Genomic DNA, 14,634 nt, shown 5'->3' on the forward strand with positions numbered 1-14,634 from the left:
TATGTTCCACCATGAGATGACCTACCGGCAGAGTGTGTCCTATATGTCAAGACCCTGAGAGATTTCATCATAATGGGAGATCTCAATGCAAGGTCCGAGGCTTTCGGTGACATAAGAAACAATTACAAGAAGACCCCCAACATAACTGAAGTATAACAAACCAATTTTCATTAGCCCAACTGGCATGTTAACTCCCGACCACTTCACCTGTGCACAGTCAGTATTCGCACACCTCCGCTTACCTTGGGCAGGATCAAGCATTGGCAGCAATCATATTCCGATACTAACAATTGTTAGTATTGTAAGCACCAGAGATAGACAACAGCAGGACAGCGATCATTGATGTCAAAAATTTGCCATACACTGTGGAAATAAAAAATGACAATTAGAAAAATTAAACGAGAATATCATTCTCACTATCACATCTGCCACACTTGAAAGCACCCCAAAAAAAGGCCATCAAGAAAACTGCTGACTGCATATATAAAACAGAATGGAATTGACTGAACAACTTGATAAAGCAACAACTGCAAGAATTCCGCAACAACAAATGGGCTGCAATTACTACAAACCTAGATTACAAACTGGCAAACTGCTACTGGCAGACTTTTAAACCAGTAACAGGAATACAGAATAAAGCCAACCCTTCACTATATCACCACGATGAAAATGCAGAAATACTTGGGAAGATTCACAGTTTTCCCATCAATCTGAGCCTCAACACATAACATGACCGACTAATACAACAGGTACTCCACACACTTCAGAACACAATAATCACCCTGTCAGAAGACCAAACCACTCTCATAACAGAAATCACAGAGGAAGAAATTGATCAAACTATCACAGAGGGCTAAAACAGAGCCCAGTGCCCCAGGGATAGACTGAATCCAGAGGATTCAAATAACACTAGCCCCCCCACCCGAGAAAGGATAGGGCAAAGCCTTAAACCACTACACAACATGGCCATAAGACCCAGAAACATCCTTACTCAGCAGTAACAAACGAAAATAATAATGCTTCCATAACCAGGCAAACCATAAATGACCCACTTTCGAACTGCCCAATCACCCTACTTCCAGTAACTGGCAAATATTTTGAAATCAATATCACCAACAGGTTATCAAATTATGCTGAAAACTCAAAAATCATAGTGGAGTGCCAAGCAGGCTACAGCAAAAATCATGTACTGACCCAATTGTGTGTCTGTGTAGTGGCGTAATGAAAGTGTGAATATTCTAGATTGCCCCACTGCCCTATTTTTAGACACAGAAAGGGCAATTGATAAATGTGGCATAAAGACTGTACCACAAACATCTTCAAATGAGCACCCCACCACAACTGATGAACCTCATTGCCAACATAGTAGACAACAGGCCATCAAGAGTATATGTGAGTGACACTGCCTCCAATGTCTTTTATCCAGTAGCAGGAGTACCACAGGGAGCTGCCATCTCTCCCGTACTGTACACCTTCTACACTTCAGATATACTGCGTCCAACTAGATGGAATGAAGGGCTTGAACTGCATGCAGATGATACCGCATACTGTGTCACGCCCAAAACATTGACGATACAAATCAGCGGACACAGGCATACACAGACAAATTACAAAATTGGCTTGCAACACGGAAATTAAAACCAAATGTAAACAAGGTGCAACTAATAGCATTCACCCACTGTAAAGCAGCACAATTCAAAAAAACAGAAACCAATAAACAATGAAATCAAACTGTGGAGGAAGACAATAAAAAATGAGAGCACTGAAAAATACTTAATAGTCACACCAGATAGCTACCTAAACTGGAATCAGAACACAAGAAACACAACCCCCAAAGTGAGGACCCGACTCCATCTACTAAAAATAAAAATACTAAAAAGGAAGGATCAATGGCATCAGTAACGAAACTACAGTACACACACACACACACACACACACACACACACACACACACACACACACACACATATATCCTTAAAAATCAAACCAATCAGCAAATGATAGCTTCAACTCACTATTAAAATCAAGGCAAATCACTACAACGTAAGAACAGCCATGAGAAAACTTTCGGAAGAAACTTTTACAGAATGTAAGTTAAAGTGGATGAGTAGGAAAAACAAACTCATAATGTTTGGACATGGCATCAGTAGTGTTCTTCTGGACTGTCAACATGTTGTGAACTGATATGATATGATGATATGGAATGAGCATGTGAGTATTATGGTATGGAAGGCTAATGGTTGACTGTGGTTGACTTGCAGAATTTTAGGAAAGTATGATTCATCTGTAAAGAAGACCGCATATAGGACGCTAGTACAAAGTACTCTTGAGTGCTGCTTGAGTGTTTGGGATCCGCCCCAGGTCAGATTGAAAGAAGACATTAAAGCAATTCAGAGGCAAGCTGCTAGATTTGTTAGTGGTGGGCTTGATCAGCATGCAAGTATTACGGACATGCTTCGGGAGCTCAAGTGTGAATCCCTGGAGGAAGAATACATTCATTTCGAAGAACACTACTGAGAAAGTTTAGAGAACCAGAATTCGAAGCTGACTGCAGAACAATCCTACTGCTGCCAACATACATTTCACATAGAGACCACAACAATAAGATACAAGAAATTAGGGCTCAAACAGAGGCATAAAGATAGTCTTTTTTTCTCTCACTCTATCTGCGAGTGGAATAGGAAAGGCAACGACTAGCTGTGGTACAGGGTACACACCACCAAACACCATAAGGTGGCTTGCAGAGTATGGATGAAGATGTAGATGTTGAATTCAACTTTCTGAGAACATAATACCCACATCCACCAAAATTCATGAAAACACTGACCACAACAACCATAAGCATGACAGAATTAGTATTGACTACCCACTAGCGTCAACAACAAATCAAGATGACTCAAACATTACAGCAACACGCAAAAAGAACAACAAAAACTAACGAGAGATGGTTTACAGAGCAACTGCAAACAAACAAACCCTTGCGGAGGTTTTTGGAGGTATAAAATGAAAATACAACTATAATAAGCCATAAGTTAAGTAGGAATCTGATTAACCAAAATAAAATGTGTCACCACAGAATAACCCAAGGTAATATACGGCACCAAAGAACATTACATTCTCCATGTGCTTCCTTCCCCCCTCAAGAGTTTGGAAAAAAAGAACTGAAGGTCAATCCGTCTGAGGCACATATAACCTTCCACTGGGTCTAGAGTCTCAACAGTTTTTTTGTTTTGAACAGTCCATTTGGCTTTTATCAGCATCACAGACTTTTCCTTTTGATTTTCCAATATCCCTGTCGCTTTTCAGTACTATCTGGAACAGCTGATACACAATAGTCATGTGTGTTGCAATTATGGTAGTTTCCTTAATAATGCAGCAAAGATTTTGTATCCCTCAATGCATCTTGGAAGAAGGGAGAAAAGTTCATATGGTCATCACAGTCTGACAAAAATCTTGCTATCTCAGACAAGAGCTACAGTCTGTGACTAGATCAGCCCTATATTCCCCATGGAAACCACTGATGCCTCTCAATATTCTATTGTGCCAGTCACGCCACCATGAGCAAAATGGTTTCAATCATTCTGCTGTATATATTTCCAAAGCATTGAATTCCATACTGCAGAATTATGTGCCAATTGAAAAAATTCCCTATGTATCCACATGGTGTCAGTTTTCACCTCATGACAGACACCAAACCATTTTTGGTTCTTTATCTTTTTTACCAGTTAATACAGCTCAATGTTTACAGCTTTACACTATATTCTTAATAGTATATCACTAACACAATTTGGCCAAGCTTTCCATCTGACACACCAATCTGGATACACTCTTCAGGCGTCCAGCTGAACCAGAACCCAACAGGAGGTCATGTGTTTTAAGACTGCCTACAATGTATTAGTAAAATATCCTATTACTATAACAACAGTTTCAGAAAAATCAAAGGAAGGCATGTCTCAACAAGTGCTGAAACATGTGAAGTTAGGTTCACATGGCAGTGAAAGACTATTTTGCTTAAAGGCATGACAGGACAGCTCAAGATGGTGCGTTACCACTTGGCACAGACAATGAGTCCTACTGTGTGGTCATTTCACTCACCTCTGCATTAAGGTGCTTTCACTTCTGCAAGTGGGACAGTGGGGTACCATCTGCACGAAGATTCTCACTCGCCACAATATCTACCGGCTGGCAAAAGGTAAGGAGCACCTGGCCCACTAAATTTTGGATCCTAGAGCTCAACAGGCTTCTTCCACAAATGTTTTCTTCCCATGGTCTCAAGTACCTGATTCTTGGGATGAGGTTAACATAGATTTTGTGGGCCCCTTTTGTGTCTTACACTGATCGACTCATTTTCAAAACTTCCATATTTGAGACAGGTGCATTCTAGAATTGGGGGAAAGCATATTTATGACAGTAATTCCACTCTTTGTCATCGAAATGCCACTGAGATCAGTAGTCACATACAATGGTACCCATTTCACGTCTGCAACATTTACAGAGTTTTATGGGCAATACATTCAGTGCCTCTTTACTATCCCCTTCCACACACAAACCAAAGTGGATTGTCTGCACACTTAAGGAGTGGCCACAGTGACATTAAAAAAAGCATGGACTTCACATGTGTGAAATTTTTCAGTTACTGCACTGATTTTGAATGGCCTCTGTGGGAAACAAGAAGCAATGCAGCTGTCTCACTGTTGTGGCTCTAATCACACTGATCTACTGCATTACTCAGTGTAGGAACTGTTTCTACTACACCCTCCCCCATCCCCAATACTTACCATGGTACTTGAAAATGAAGAATACTTTCCAGACTGCCCTTGCGTGTAGCTAATGTTATAACTGGCATTTCTGGTTATGAGTACTAAATTGTGTGTTATAGTATATTATTTGAAAAAGTAATGACAACAAAAAATAAGAATGGAGTATAAATACTTGTACAAGGTAGACCATAGTTTGCCACAAAAGGTGTTAACACATGAGCACGTTAAAGAATATAAGAAAGAAATAAAGCAACCAGATGGAATTTTTGAATCAATGGTGATACAAGTCATTACAAAATGTGTATCATTTGGTTGTTCTAACATACTGCACAGGTGAACTAGATAAATGCGTAAAAGGAAGATGAATACTAAAGCAACAATGGGGAAAATTAAAAAGAAAAGCTACAAAAAACAGTACAATACCTTTCTGGTTCACTGTCACAACTTGTTGGCTCTGCTTCAATTTGGACCTCCTGAAAGGATTAAGAACATTTAATATAATATTTTAGTAATAACAATAATCACTATAACAACAACAACAACAACAACAACAACAACAAGAGATATGCTATTACTATATGGTGCTGAAAACTGGGCCATCTGCAAAGGTAAGGAAAAGTGTATTCCAATGGTGGAAATGAAATTTCTAGCACATTTCAAAGGATGTTCTCTCTAACATAACATCACAAATAACATACAGGTAGATGCAGAACTGGAAGTGAAGCCGGCTGTACATCATGTCTCAAATAACACATTCAGCTTAATAAAACACTAATCATTTTAAATCATGACAAAAATTTCAGGACTGTGGAAAGGAGTGGTAATCAAACTGCTTTCATACTTTTCAGTACAGATAATGTGTTGTGTCCACAATTTGTGAGCAGTAAGCAGTGAGTTCGCTCAAGAAGTAAATATAGGCTGTTAAATTAATAATTTCAGAATTTTTCACACTTACACAGCAAAATCCACTAAATAAATTTCATAGTTTACTTTACATATGTTACAGTGGAAGTGGAAGATTAGGGAAGGTAAACCGTCCCTAGAGGATATACACCATCACTAAAATGATCAGTGAGAGCTTACCACAAACTGGAAAAAAAATCCACTAGTGAAGGTGAACCATCACTGTACTCAGCTAGGAAAAGTGTACAGTAGTATATTATCCACTAGTGAAGGCATACCATCACCACTCTCGTGTTGTTAACAGTGCATCCAACAATGCTACCACACATCAGCATGAATGTAACTGTCGTCAGCTCGTTATTGTTATGTTATACAGTAGTGCAGTTATGGTTCACACCAGTACAGTTGTGGTTGAATCAGTGAAGTTCTACAAACATCTTAGACTGGAATGGGGAAATCTCAGTTATAATTCTGTCTTCATGGACAGAGAAAACTAGAGTCACTTATCAGAAAGGCTAAATCACTAAAATCTGGATGAAAGAGGGATGGAAACGACTACAAGTTTTTGATGAAGAACTGTATGATATATATATGGCCATGGTGGATGTGAACGAATGATGAAATGCTTGAAGTCAAAGTTCTGTAATACAACATATAGAGATGTCCAAATTTATATTACTTTGTGTGAGCATTGTTTACAAAAACAAAAAGGTCAGAAAAAAGGAATAGTAGTGAAGCCAATACTGTTCAAGGAGCTAAATTCCAGATGTCAAGTTGATCTCATTGACTTCCAATCACAACCAGATGGAGATTACAAATTTGTAATGATTTATCAGGACCACCTCACTAAATTCATTGTTCTCAGGCCACTGAAGTTCAAAACAGCTTAAGAGGTATGCAATAACATTATTGACTTTTTAAGTTGTTAGGCACTCCCTCAGTATTGCAGTCTGAAAATGCCAGAGTGTTAGTTAACAAAATAATGAGCAGCTTAACTGAACTATGGCCCAATTTTAAGATTGTCCACGGTAAACCTAGACAACAGTCAGAGCCAAGGCAGTGCAGAGCCAAGGCAGTGTAGAGCAAGCAAATTAAGACATAGAAAATATGCTAACTACATGGATTCAGGAGCACAATACTATGGAGTGGAGCCATGCATTAAGATATGTGCGGCTAATGAAGAATAGTGTTGTACATTTTCGAATTGAAAGATCTCCATATGAAGTGATGTTTGGCTGCTCTCCTAAAAACAATTTGTCTACAACAAGCTTATCTCCTGAAGCACTGATGACATTCACTCTGAGGATGACCTTGAAAATCCAATTAATCATGTGAGTGTTAGCAGTGAGACAGGGACTGAAACATTACAGGATAATAATCACAGTAAACCTCCAGTGCGAAAGGATAACAAACCAACAGGGACAGAGGTTGAGAGCAGAGAGGAAGAAAGTATTCCTGACAATAATGACTACTGCCTGACTGATTTAGATGAGTCAACTTAGGCTATTAAAAAAACATAGAACTGAAGCATACAAGTGCTTAGAAAAACAAATGCAAAGAATGCAGCAGTGTTCAGATCACTGCTTTCCAACAGTAGAAAAGGGCTGCACTGTGAGCGTTCCAGATCCCGACTTCGATAAAGGAAGAGGAGATGCTAGTTTTGATCTTGTGTGTTGTCCCCGAGACAACGGCCGATGGCTTCTGCTGAATCGGGACGAGAGATGGTGTGCTGTTCTGACTATACACATGGTAATAAATTGTTTGTTTTTAAATAATTAAAGAAGGGACGATACAATATGCCACTGTGGCTACAACTACAACATTTTTTTGTCCCAATTCAGTACTTGCCCTCTAAAAATAATCTCAGGAGGAGGAAGTTCCAGCAGAGAAAAGTGTTGCCCTGAGGGCAGTTGTGATGTCTCAATCGATGGGAAGTGGCCAGGGATTCTTCAAATGCAACTGCCAGCAAAAATTTCAGACTGTGAGGCTCATTTGCAAAAACAAAATTGTGTTGTAAAACTCAAAGTGCCGTGGTGCATGTCCTTGCTGCAGTAAATGAATTTTACTTAATACGACTATATTTTCAAACTAGAGGTGAAAAATGCAACTTTTGAGGTACAACTATTTTGTTATTACAGCCATGGTTCACATTCCTTACCTCTTGGCAGTGAAGGTATATATTCACTAGTGATAGTGCACTATCCCTAGTCAATGTTTGTTATTTGATAGAACTGGAATCAGTAATTCATTTTCACTAAATGGGCCAGTGAAGCTGCACTATCACCAGTGATGGTATACTTTCCCTGAAACTTCCACTTCCATTATAATACGTATACTTCAAAAGTTCACTGGTTTTTAACCCTGACAGTGTACACCTCAAACTGTCTCATGAACTGAAAACCACAGTCACAGTGACCCTCAATTATTTGTTGGAAAAGCTGCCTGCATATAGAATATTTTATAATGAAACTGGACTCTCACATACTAAACACATTTAATTTCACCTTTGCCACGTAATTTTTCAATCTAAAATTCGAGGGGATAAAAAAAAACTGTCATGGAAGCTTTGTAGTGAGGAAACTTGAAAATAATCCAGATATGCAAATTTTATTTAAAGTTTAATTTGATGAAGATGCTGTTGATTTAATTAAATGCACATATTACACAAATATTTTGAGATATTGTTAGTTATTCACAAATCAATCATTATTTCCTGTCTTGGAATACGGACTACAATGTTACCAGAAACTGGCTAGTCTCTTCTATTAGGGGCAGATGTGTTCCAACAATGACCAGTCTTACATTGGACAACTGTATTTTCTTCATCGCTGTCTGGAGATTCAGCGGACTGGTCAGTTCCGGCATTGTCCACAACTGCTGCAGGATTAGCAGCTTCAGAATCACTTCATCGGGAAGTCATTTACATCACATTCACAACTGAGTTGTTCTAACAGTGCTTCCCATATAGCTTCTTACATTAGTAAAATGACATTTCTACGTGCCACTTTGACATAAAATGTATTTCACACATGAAGACGGAGCAGTTACACAAAGTGTACTCCAAGGTCACAGTGATCTTTCAGAAAATATTTCTGTCAAATTAATTAAAGGTGGTTACATATTCCACAGATAATTTGAACTATTCATTTATCAAAATTATGTAGAATGAGTACGTTTGCAGGGTATGCTTATATAATTAGAGTTAACATTAATGAACACCATTTTATTCCTACTCATGCTATGACATTTAAAAACAAGATTTCTTTCCCTCTCCCTCTCTCTCTCTCCCTCTCTCTCTCTCTCTCTCTCTCTCTCACTCTCACTCTCACTCTCTCTCTCTCTCTTTTTTTTTTTGTTTTTTTTTTGTTTTTTTTTATTACTGGCTGCCAGTTTTAAAGAAGAAATTTATTGGTGGAATAGCAGGAGTTGTCAAGGATAATTTTTTAAAAGTTAGATTTAAACCTTGCTTCACTAACTGTCAGACATTTTATGTTACTGGGTAAACAATCAAAACTTTTTGTTGCTGCATATGGAACTTCTATCTGAGTTACTGATAGCTTTAATTATGGATAATAAAGGTCTATTTTTCTCAATTTGTGGTGGATTATTTCTGACAAATTTCATTAGTGAAAATATGTATTGTGGAGGCAGTGTTAAAATGCCTAGCTCCTTGAGGAGGTGCCTACACAACATCCATGGGGAACACACCACATTATTCTTACCGGTCACATTTGAGCAATCAGTACTTTCTAAGTGATGAGTTATCCCAGAAAATTATTCTTTATGACATTATTGAGTGGAAATATGCAATATATATCAGGAGATTGATACATTTGTTACCAAGATTAGCTATGAGGGTGAGTCAAATGAAAACCTTAAATATTTTTTTAAAATACTATTTATTGTGCTGAAGTGGTACAAAGCTGTATCACTTTTCAACATAATCTCTCCCACACTCAATGCAAGTCCCCCAGTTCTTACAAAGTGCATAAATTCCTTTAGAAAAAAATTCTTTTGGTAGTCTGCGCAACCACTTACGCACTGCGTGGCGTACCTCTTCATCAGAACGGAACTTCTTTCCTCCCATTGCATCTCTGAGTCATCCAAACATATGGAAATCACTTGGGGCAAGGTCTGGTGGATGAGGAAGACACTAAAAATGCAGGTCTGTGATTGTTGCAACTGTTGTACAGGCAGTCATGCATTGTCGTGTTGCAAATGGACACCTGCTGACAGCAATCCACGTTGCTCTGATTTGATTGCAGGCCGCAGATGATTTTTTAGGAGACCTGTGTACGATGCAGTGGTGACAGTGATCCCTCTAGGCATGTAATGCTCCAAAATGATGCCTTTTTCGTCCCAAAAGAGAGTCAGCATAACCTTCCCTGCTGACGGTTCTGTTCAAAACTTCTTTGGTTTTGGTGATGAGGAATGGGGCCATTCCTTGCTCGCTCTCTTCATTTCCGGCTGGTGGAAGTGAACCCAGGTTTCGTCCCCAGTAACGATTCTTGCAAGGAAGACATCACCTTCTCGTTCAAAGTGCTGAAAAAGTTCTTCACAAGCATCAACAAGTCGTTTTCTCATTTCAGGAGTCGGCTGCCGTGACACCCATCTTGCAAAAACTTTGTGAAACTGGAGCACATCATGCACAATGTGGTGTGTTGACCCATGAATAAACTGTAAACATGCTGCATTGTCATTCAGTGTCACTCGACAGTTTTCCTTCACTATGGCTTCAACTGGTGCAATGTTTTGTGGAGTCACAACTCGTTGTGCCTGATCCGGACGAGGAACATCTTCCATTGAAGTCACACCATTTGCAAACTTCCTACTCTATTTGTAGACTTGCTGCTGTGACAAACGTACTGAACCTTCATTCGTCGATGAGTTTCAATAGGTTTCACACCTTCACTACACAAAAACCGAATAACAGAACGCTGCTCTTCCCTGGTGCAAGTCACAAGTGGGGCAGCCATCTTTATACTGATACTGTGATGGTATGTGTGCATCTGTACTATGCTGCCACTTACAGGCCATTCTGCATGCTGTTTGTAGCAAGCTTACCAACTTACAGGATAATTTGTTTTTACAAATTTGTTTTCATTTGACTCACCCTCGTATTATATGAAGAGCAAAAGTAGCTGAACTTAACTGTTTCAGAAGCTCAGTAATATGCTTCTTCCAGGTCAAGTTTTCTTCAATATGTACGCCCAAAAATTTGGAGCAGTCTAACCCACTTACTGACACCTGCTTGTGTGCTATATCGGTTGGTATGATTCTATTTGTTGTACAGAACTGAATGCAATGTGCATTTTTTTTATTTAGTGAGAGAGTATTTTCAGAGAACCACTTAATAATTCTTTGGAAAATATCATTTACTAACTTTTCTGTTGCTTTCTCTGTAACAGGATTTATTATAACACTAGTATCAAGTGCAAAAAGTAAAAATTTTGCTTGTTGAATGTTAAGTGGAAGGTCATTCGCATATATAAGGAACGGTAGTGGACCCAGAATTGAACTTTGTGGGACCCCCCTAGATGATTTTTACCCCAGTCACTAAAATTTTGTACCATTCCAACATTGCCTGAATTATTCAGCACAACCTTTTACATTCTTTTTGTCAAGTTTGATTCAAACCACCTGTGTGTAAGGCCATAAATATCATAAAACTTGAGTTTTTCTAACAGTATCATGATCTACACAATCTAAAGACTTGGAGAGCTCTCAAAAAGATATCAACAGGCATTATTATCATTATTATTATTATTATTATTATTATTATTAAAGGCCTGTACTATTTGACGAGTGAATGTATAAATAGCATTCTCAGTTGAGCAACCTTTCTGGAATCCAAACTCTGATATGCCAAGTAAATTGTTTTCACATGAGTGTGTGACTGCTCTTGAATACATTACTTTTCCAAATATTTTGGTAAGAGATGTCAGTAAGGAAATTGGATGATACATGTAGTCACCATTCTCATGAAGTGGTTTAATAATTGAATATTTTAACCTGCTGGAAAAAATTCCCTGTGCCAGTGATGCATTGCATACACCACTAAGGACATTACTTATTAAGTTGCAACAACTTTTCAGTATTCTATTTGAAATTCTATCAACCCCACAAGAGCTTTTGTTTTTATATTGTTATAAGGGTATTAATCTCAGTGAATGATGTTTGTGTTCTTCTAGTTGCTTAAAGTTTTGTAGACTGGCATTCTTAATATATTCTCTGGCTTCTTCGACTGAACATTTTATCCTATATTTACTACTACATTTAGAAAGTGATTGTTAAAAGCAATTGGAATTGTGAATTATCAATTGTACAACATTGTCATTTAGTCTGACTGTTATGAACTCTTGCACACTGGCTGTCTGTCTCCAGTTTGACATTGTCCCATATAGTTTTCATCTGATTTTCTGCATTATTTATTTCTGTCAGGACATATATACCTTTGGGCATTTTATTAACTTTCCTTAACATATTACAGTTTTTTATTCAAGTAATCTCGGACCTTGATTTACTGTGGTCTTTACATAAATTTTCCTCATTCTCTACATAAGATTTTAATTCCCTTAGTTATACACAGTTTATTGATTTTTTAAAAGGATCTTTCCGGTAATTTTTTAGGAAAGCAATTTTGAAATACTGACACAAATTTGCAAGGGAAAAAACTGAAGTTGACATTATCATCTCTTTCTACATATATCACATCCTATACCCCCTCTTTTGCGTCCTTTTCTCATTAATAAGCTTACCTGTTTTCTTTGAACCTGCCTCCAGGTTGTAAGGTGCCACACTGTTTATTTCCATTAATTGTCCATCACAGTCCGATAGTCTATTAGCAACTGGGTACACAATAACTGTTTTGGCCTGAGCACTGCCTGTGAAAATATTATCAATCAGTGTCCCACTATTTTGCTGCAAATGAGTTGGGAAACTGACTACTGAATTAGATTGAAACACCTAAATAATAATTATAGTTCATTTTTCCTGTCTGTATCTTTTAAGAAATCTACATTGAAATCTGCACGAACTATTTCTTCTTGTCTATCACAACCTGTTTCTTCTTGTCTGGCAGGTACCTCAATGATGCATGCAGATGTTTCCTAGCAAGGATCTGAAGACTGTTACAATTATCAAAGAAGTATTCCACAGTAACAACTCTCAAGCTTCTGGGTTACAATCAACACACAAACGACCTGTTCTAAGATTTTTGACTTCTGTGTCCAACTTTTTACATATGTTGAAACTCCTCCTATTTACATGTTAACTCTACACGAAACAAGGTAGTCTCACAATTTCGAATGTCTGCCCTCTATTAGACCTCATTCAATGCCAAATTTACATTGGTGACAGCAGACTGTGTATGTGTGGTGTCTCATGCTCAGTAACAAACAAAAAACTCCATGGTCAGACTGACCCTGGTGTACTCTTGTAGGGTTAAAAATCAGGATAAATTTACTACAACTTCACAACTTTATAAAACCATAAAGCAAATAACCACAATTGAGCATCTTCTTTCCCAACAGTGCATGGCATGGAATCTAACGCCATTACTGTCCACTTGCATCATCTGAATGTATCAGAGATACATGAAATAAAGACAGGCAGATGGGACGGCTGTACTTTCGCACAGGTAACACAACTTCCACACTGCTCATTTAATAATAATAATAGTAGTAGTAGTAGTAGCAATAATAATAATAATAATAATAATAATGAAGCCACTCATAATGCAAACCAAGGGGAGTCCATCTCCTCAAACAATGTGTGTTCTAATTAGGCTGAGTTTTGAGGGATTTGCCCCACATCACAAAATAGTACAGTCTCTCTCCTTCTCCTCCTCCTCCTGCTTCTTCTTCTTCTTCTTCTTCTTCTTCTTCTTGTTCCTACTGACTATGGTACTGTCACAGGATTCATTTGTTTCTGTTGTGCTTATTCTGCCCCTGGAAATGTCCATTATTCCAAGATTCAGCAATGATCAAACTTCTCTGGCTTGGTACCTTCACTGTTGCTATTGCCATCTACTTACAAAAGGCATCAAAGGCACTGGAACCATTTATCTGAAGATCATGTAAACTACTTCCTGTGCGTTGTTGTATTTTAACTGTTTTCTGAGGTGAAAATTGAGGATCTGCCTCAAATCTGATGGAACAAGAACGGGGAAACAACCTAAAAACCTCACTTGGGCTGACCAATATACCAAATGGATAGCTGTCAACCCAGTGCATCATTTCAATCTGGGTATGGCTCACCTCCATGACTAACATCAGTGCACAGAACATTAAGTTATACAAGCAGGTCATTTCCTTTTTTGTTGTCAAAAGTGGCACATGTGAGTTTTAAAGACAGGTGTGCTCCTCATTATCGATATTACGGACTAGACCATCTCTGGTTTCCAGGATGAATTTTCACTCTGCAGTGGAGTCTGCACTAATTTGAAACTTCCTGGGACTTGGACCTGGCACCTTTGCCTTTTAAAGGTGTGTTCTACTGACTGAGATATCGAGGTATGACTCACAACTTGCCCTACAGCTTTACTGCAGCCAGTAGCTCATCTCTGAAAGTCAAGCCTTCACACAAGTTATCCTGCATACCCTGCTCAGCACTAGCACTCCTGGATGAAAGGATTCTGCATGGCTTAGCCTCAACCTGGGGGATTGTTTTCAAAATGAATTTTCACTCTGCAGTGGAGTGTGCACTGATTTGAAACTTTCTGGCAAATTAAAACTGTATGCCAGACCAGGAATCAAATCTGGGACATTTGTGGTTGCTGTGTGTGTGTGTGTGTGTGTGTGTGTGTGTGAGAGAGAGAGAGAGAGAGAGAGAGAGAGAGAGAGAGAGAGAGAGAGAGAGAGAGAGACGGAGGGGGGGAGGGGGGGGGGGAGGTGTTTACTTGCCACATCACACGCCCACAATGCCCCTCCCTGGCATTCAATATTGCAGTAGACTGTAGTCGTAATGCAGG

General features: G+C 38.6%; 1 protein-coding gene across 3 annotated transcripts in view; it reads right to left on the minus strand.

Moving 5' to 3' along the window:
• Positions 1–14,634, minus strand: part of LOC124551234 — a 317,793-nt gene that overhangs the window by 223,523 nt on the left and 79,636 nt on the right. For all 3 annotated transcript variants that reach the window (XM_047126226.1, XM_047126227.1, XM_047126228.1), the window contains exon 6: positions 5,184–5,233. In XM_047126226.1, the coding sequence (XP_046982182.1) occupies positions 5,184–5,233 (50 nt within the window). The remainder of the gene's footprint in view (positions 1–5,183; positions 5,234–14,634) is intronic.

Source organism: Schistocerca americana, chromosome 9 (assembly GCF_021461395.2).
Source record: "Schistocerca americana isolate TAMUIC-IGC-003095 chromosome 9, iqSchAmer2.1, whole genome shotgun sequence".
Classification (NCBI taxonomy): domain Eukaryota; kingdom Metazoa; phylum Arthropoda; class Insecta; order Orthoptera; family Acrididae; genus Schistocerca; species Schistocerca americana.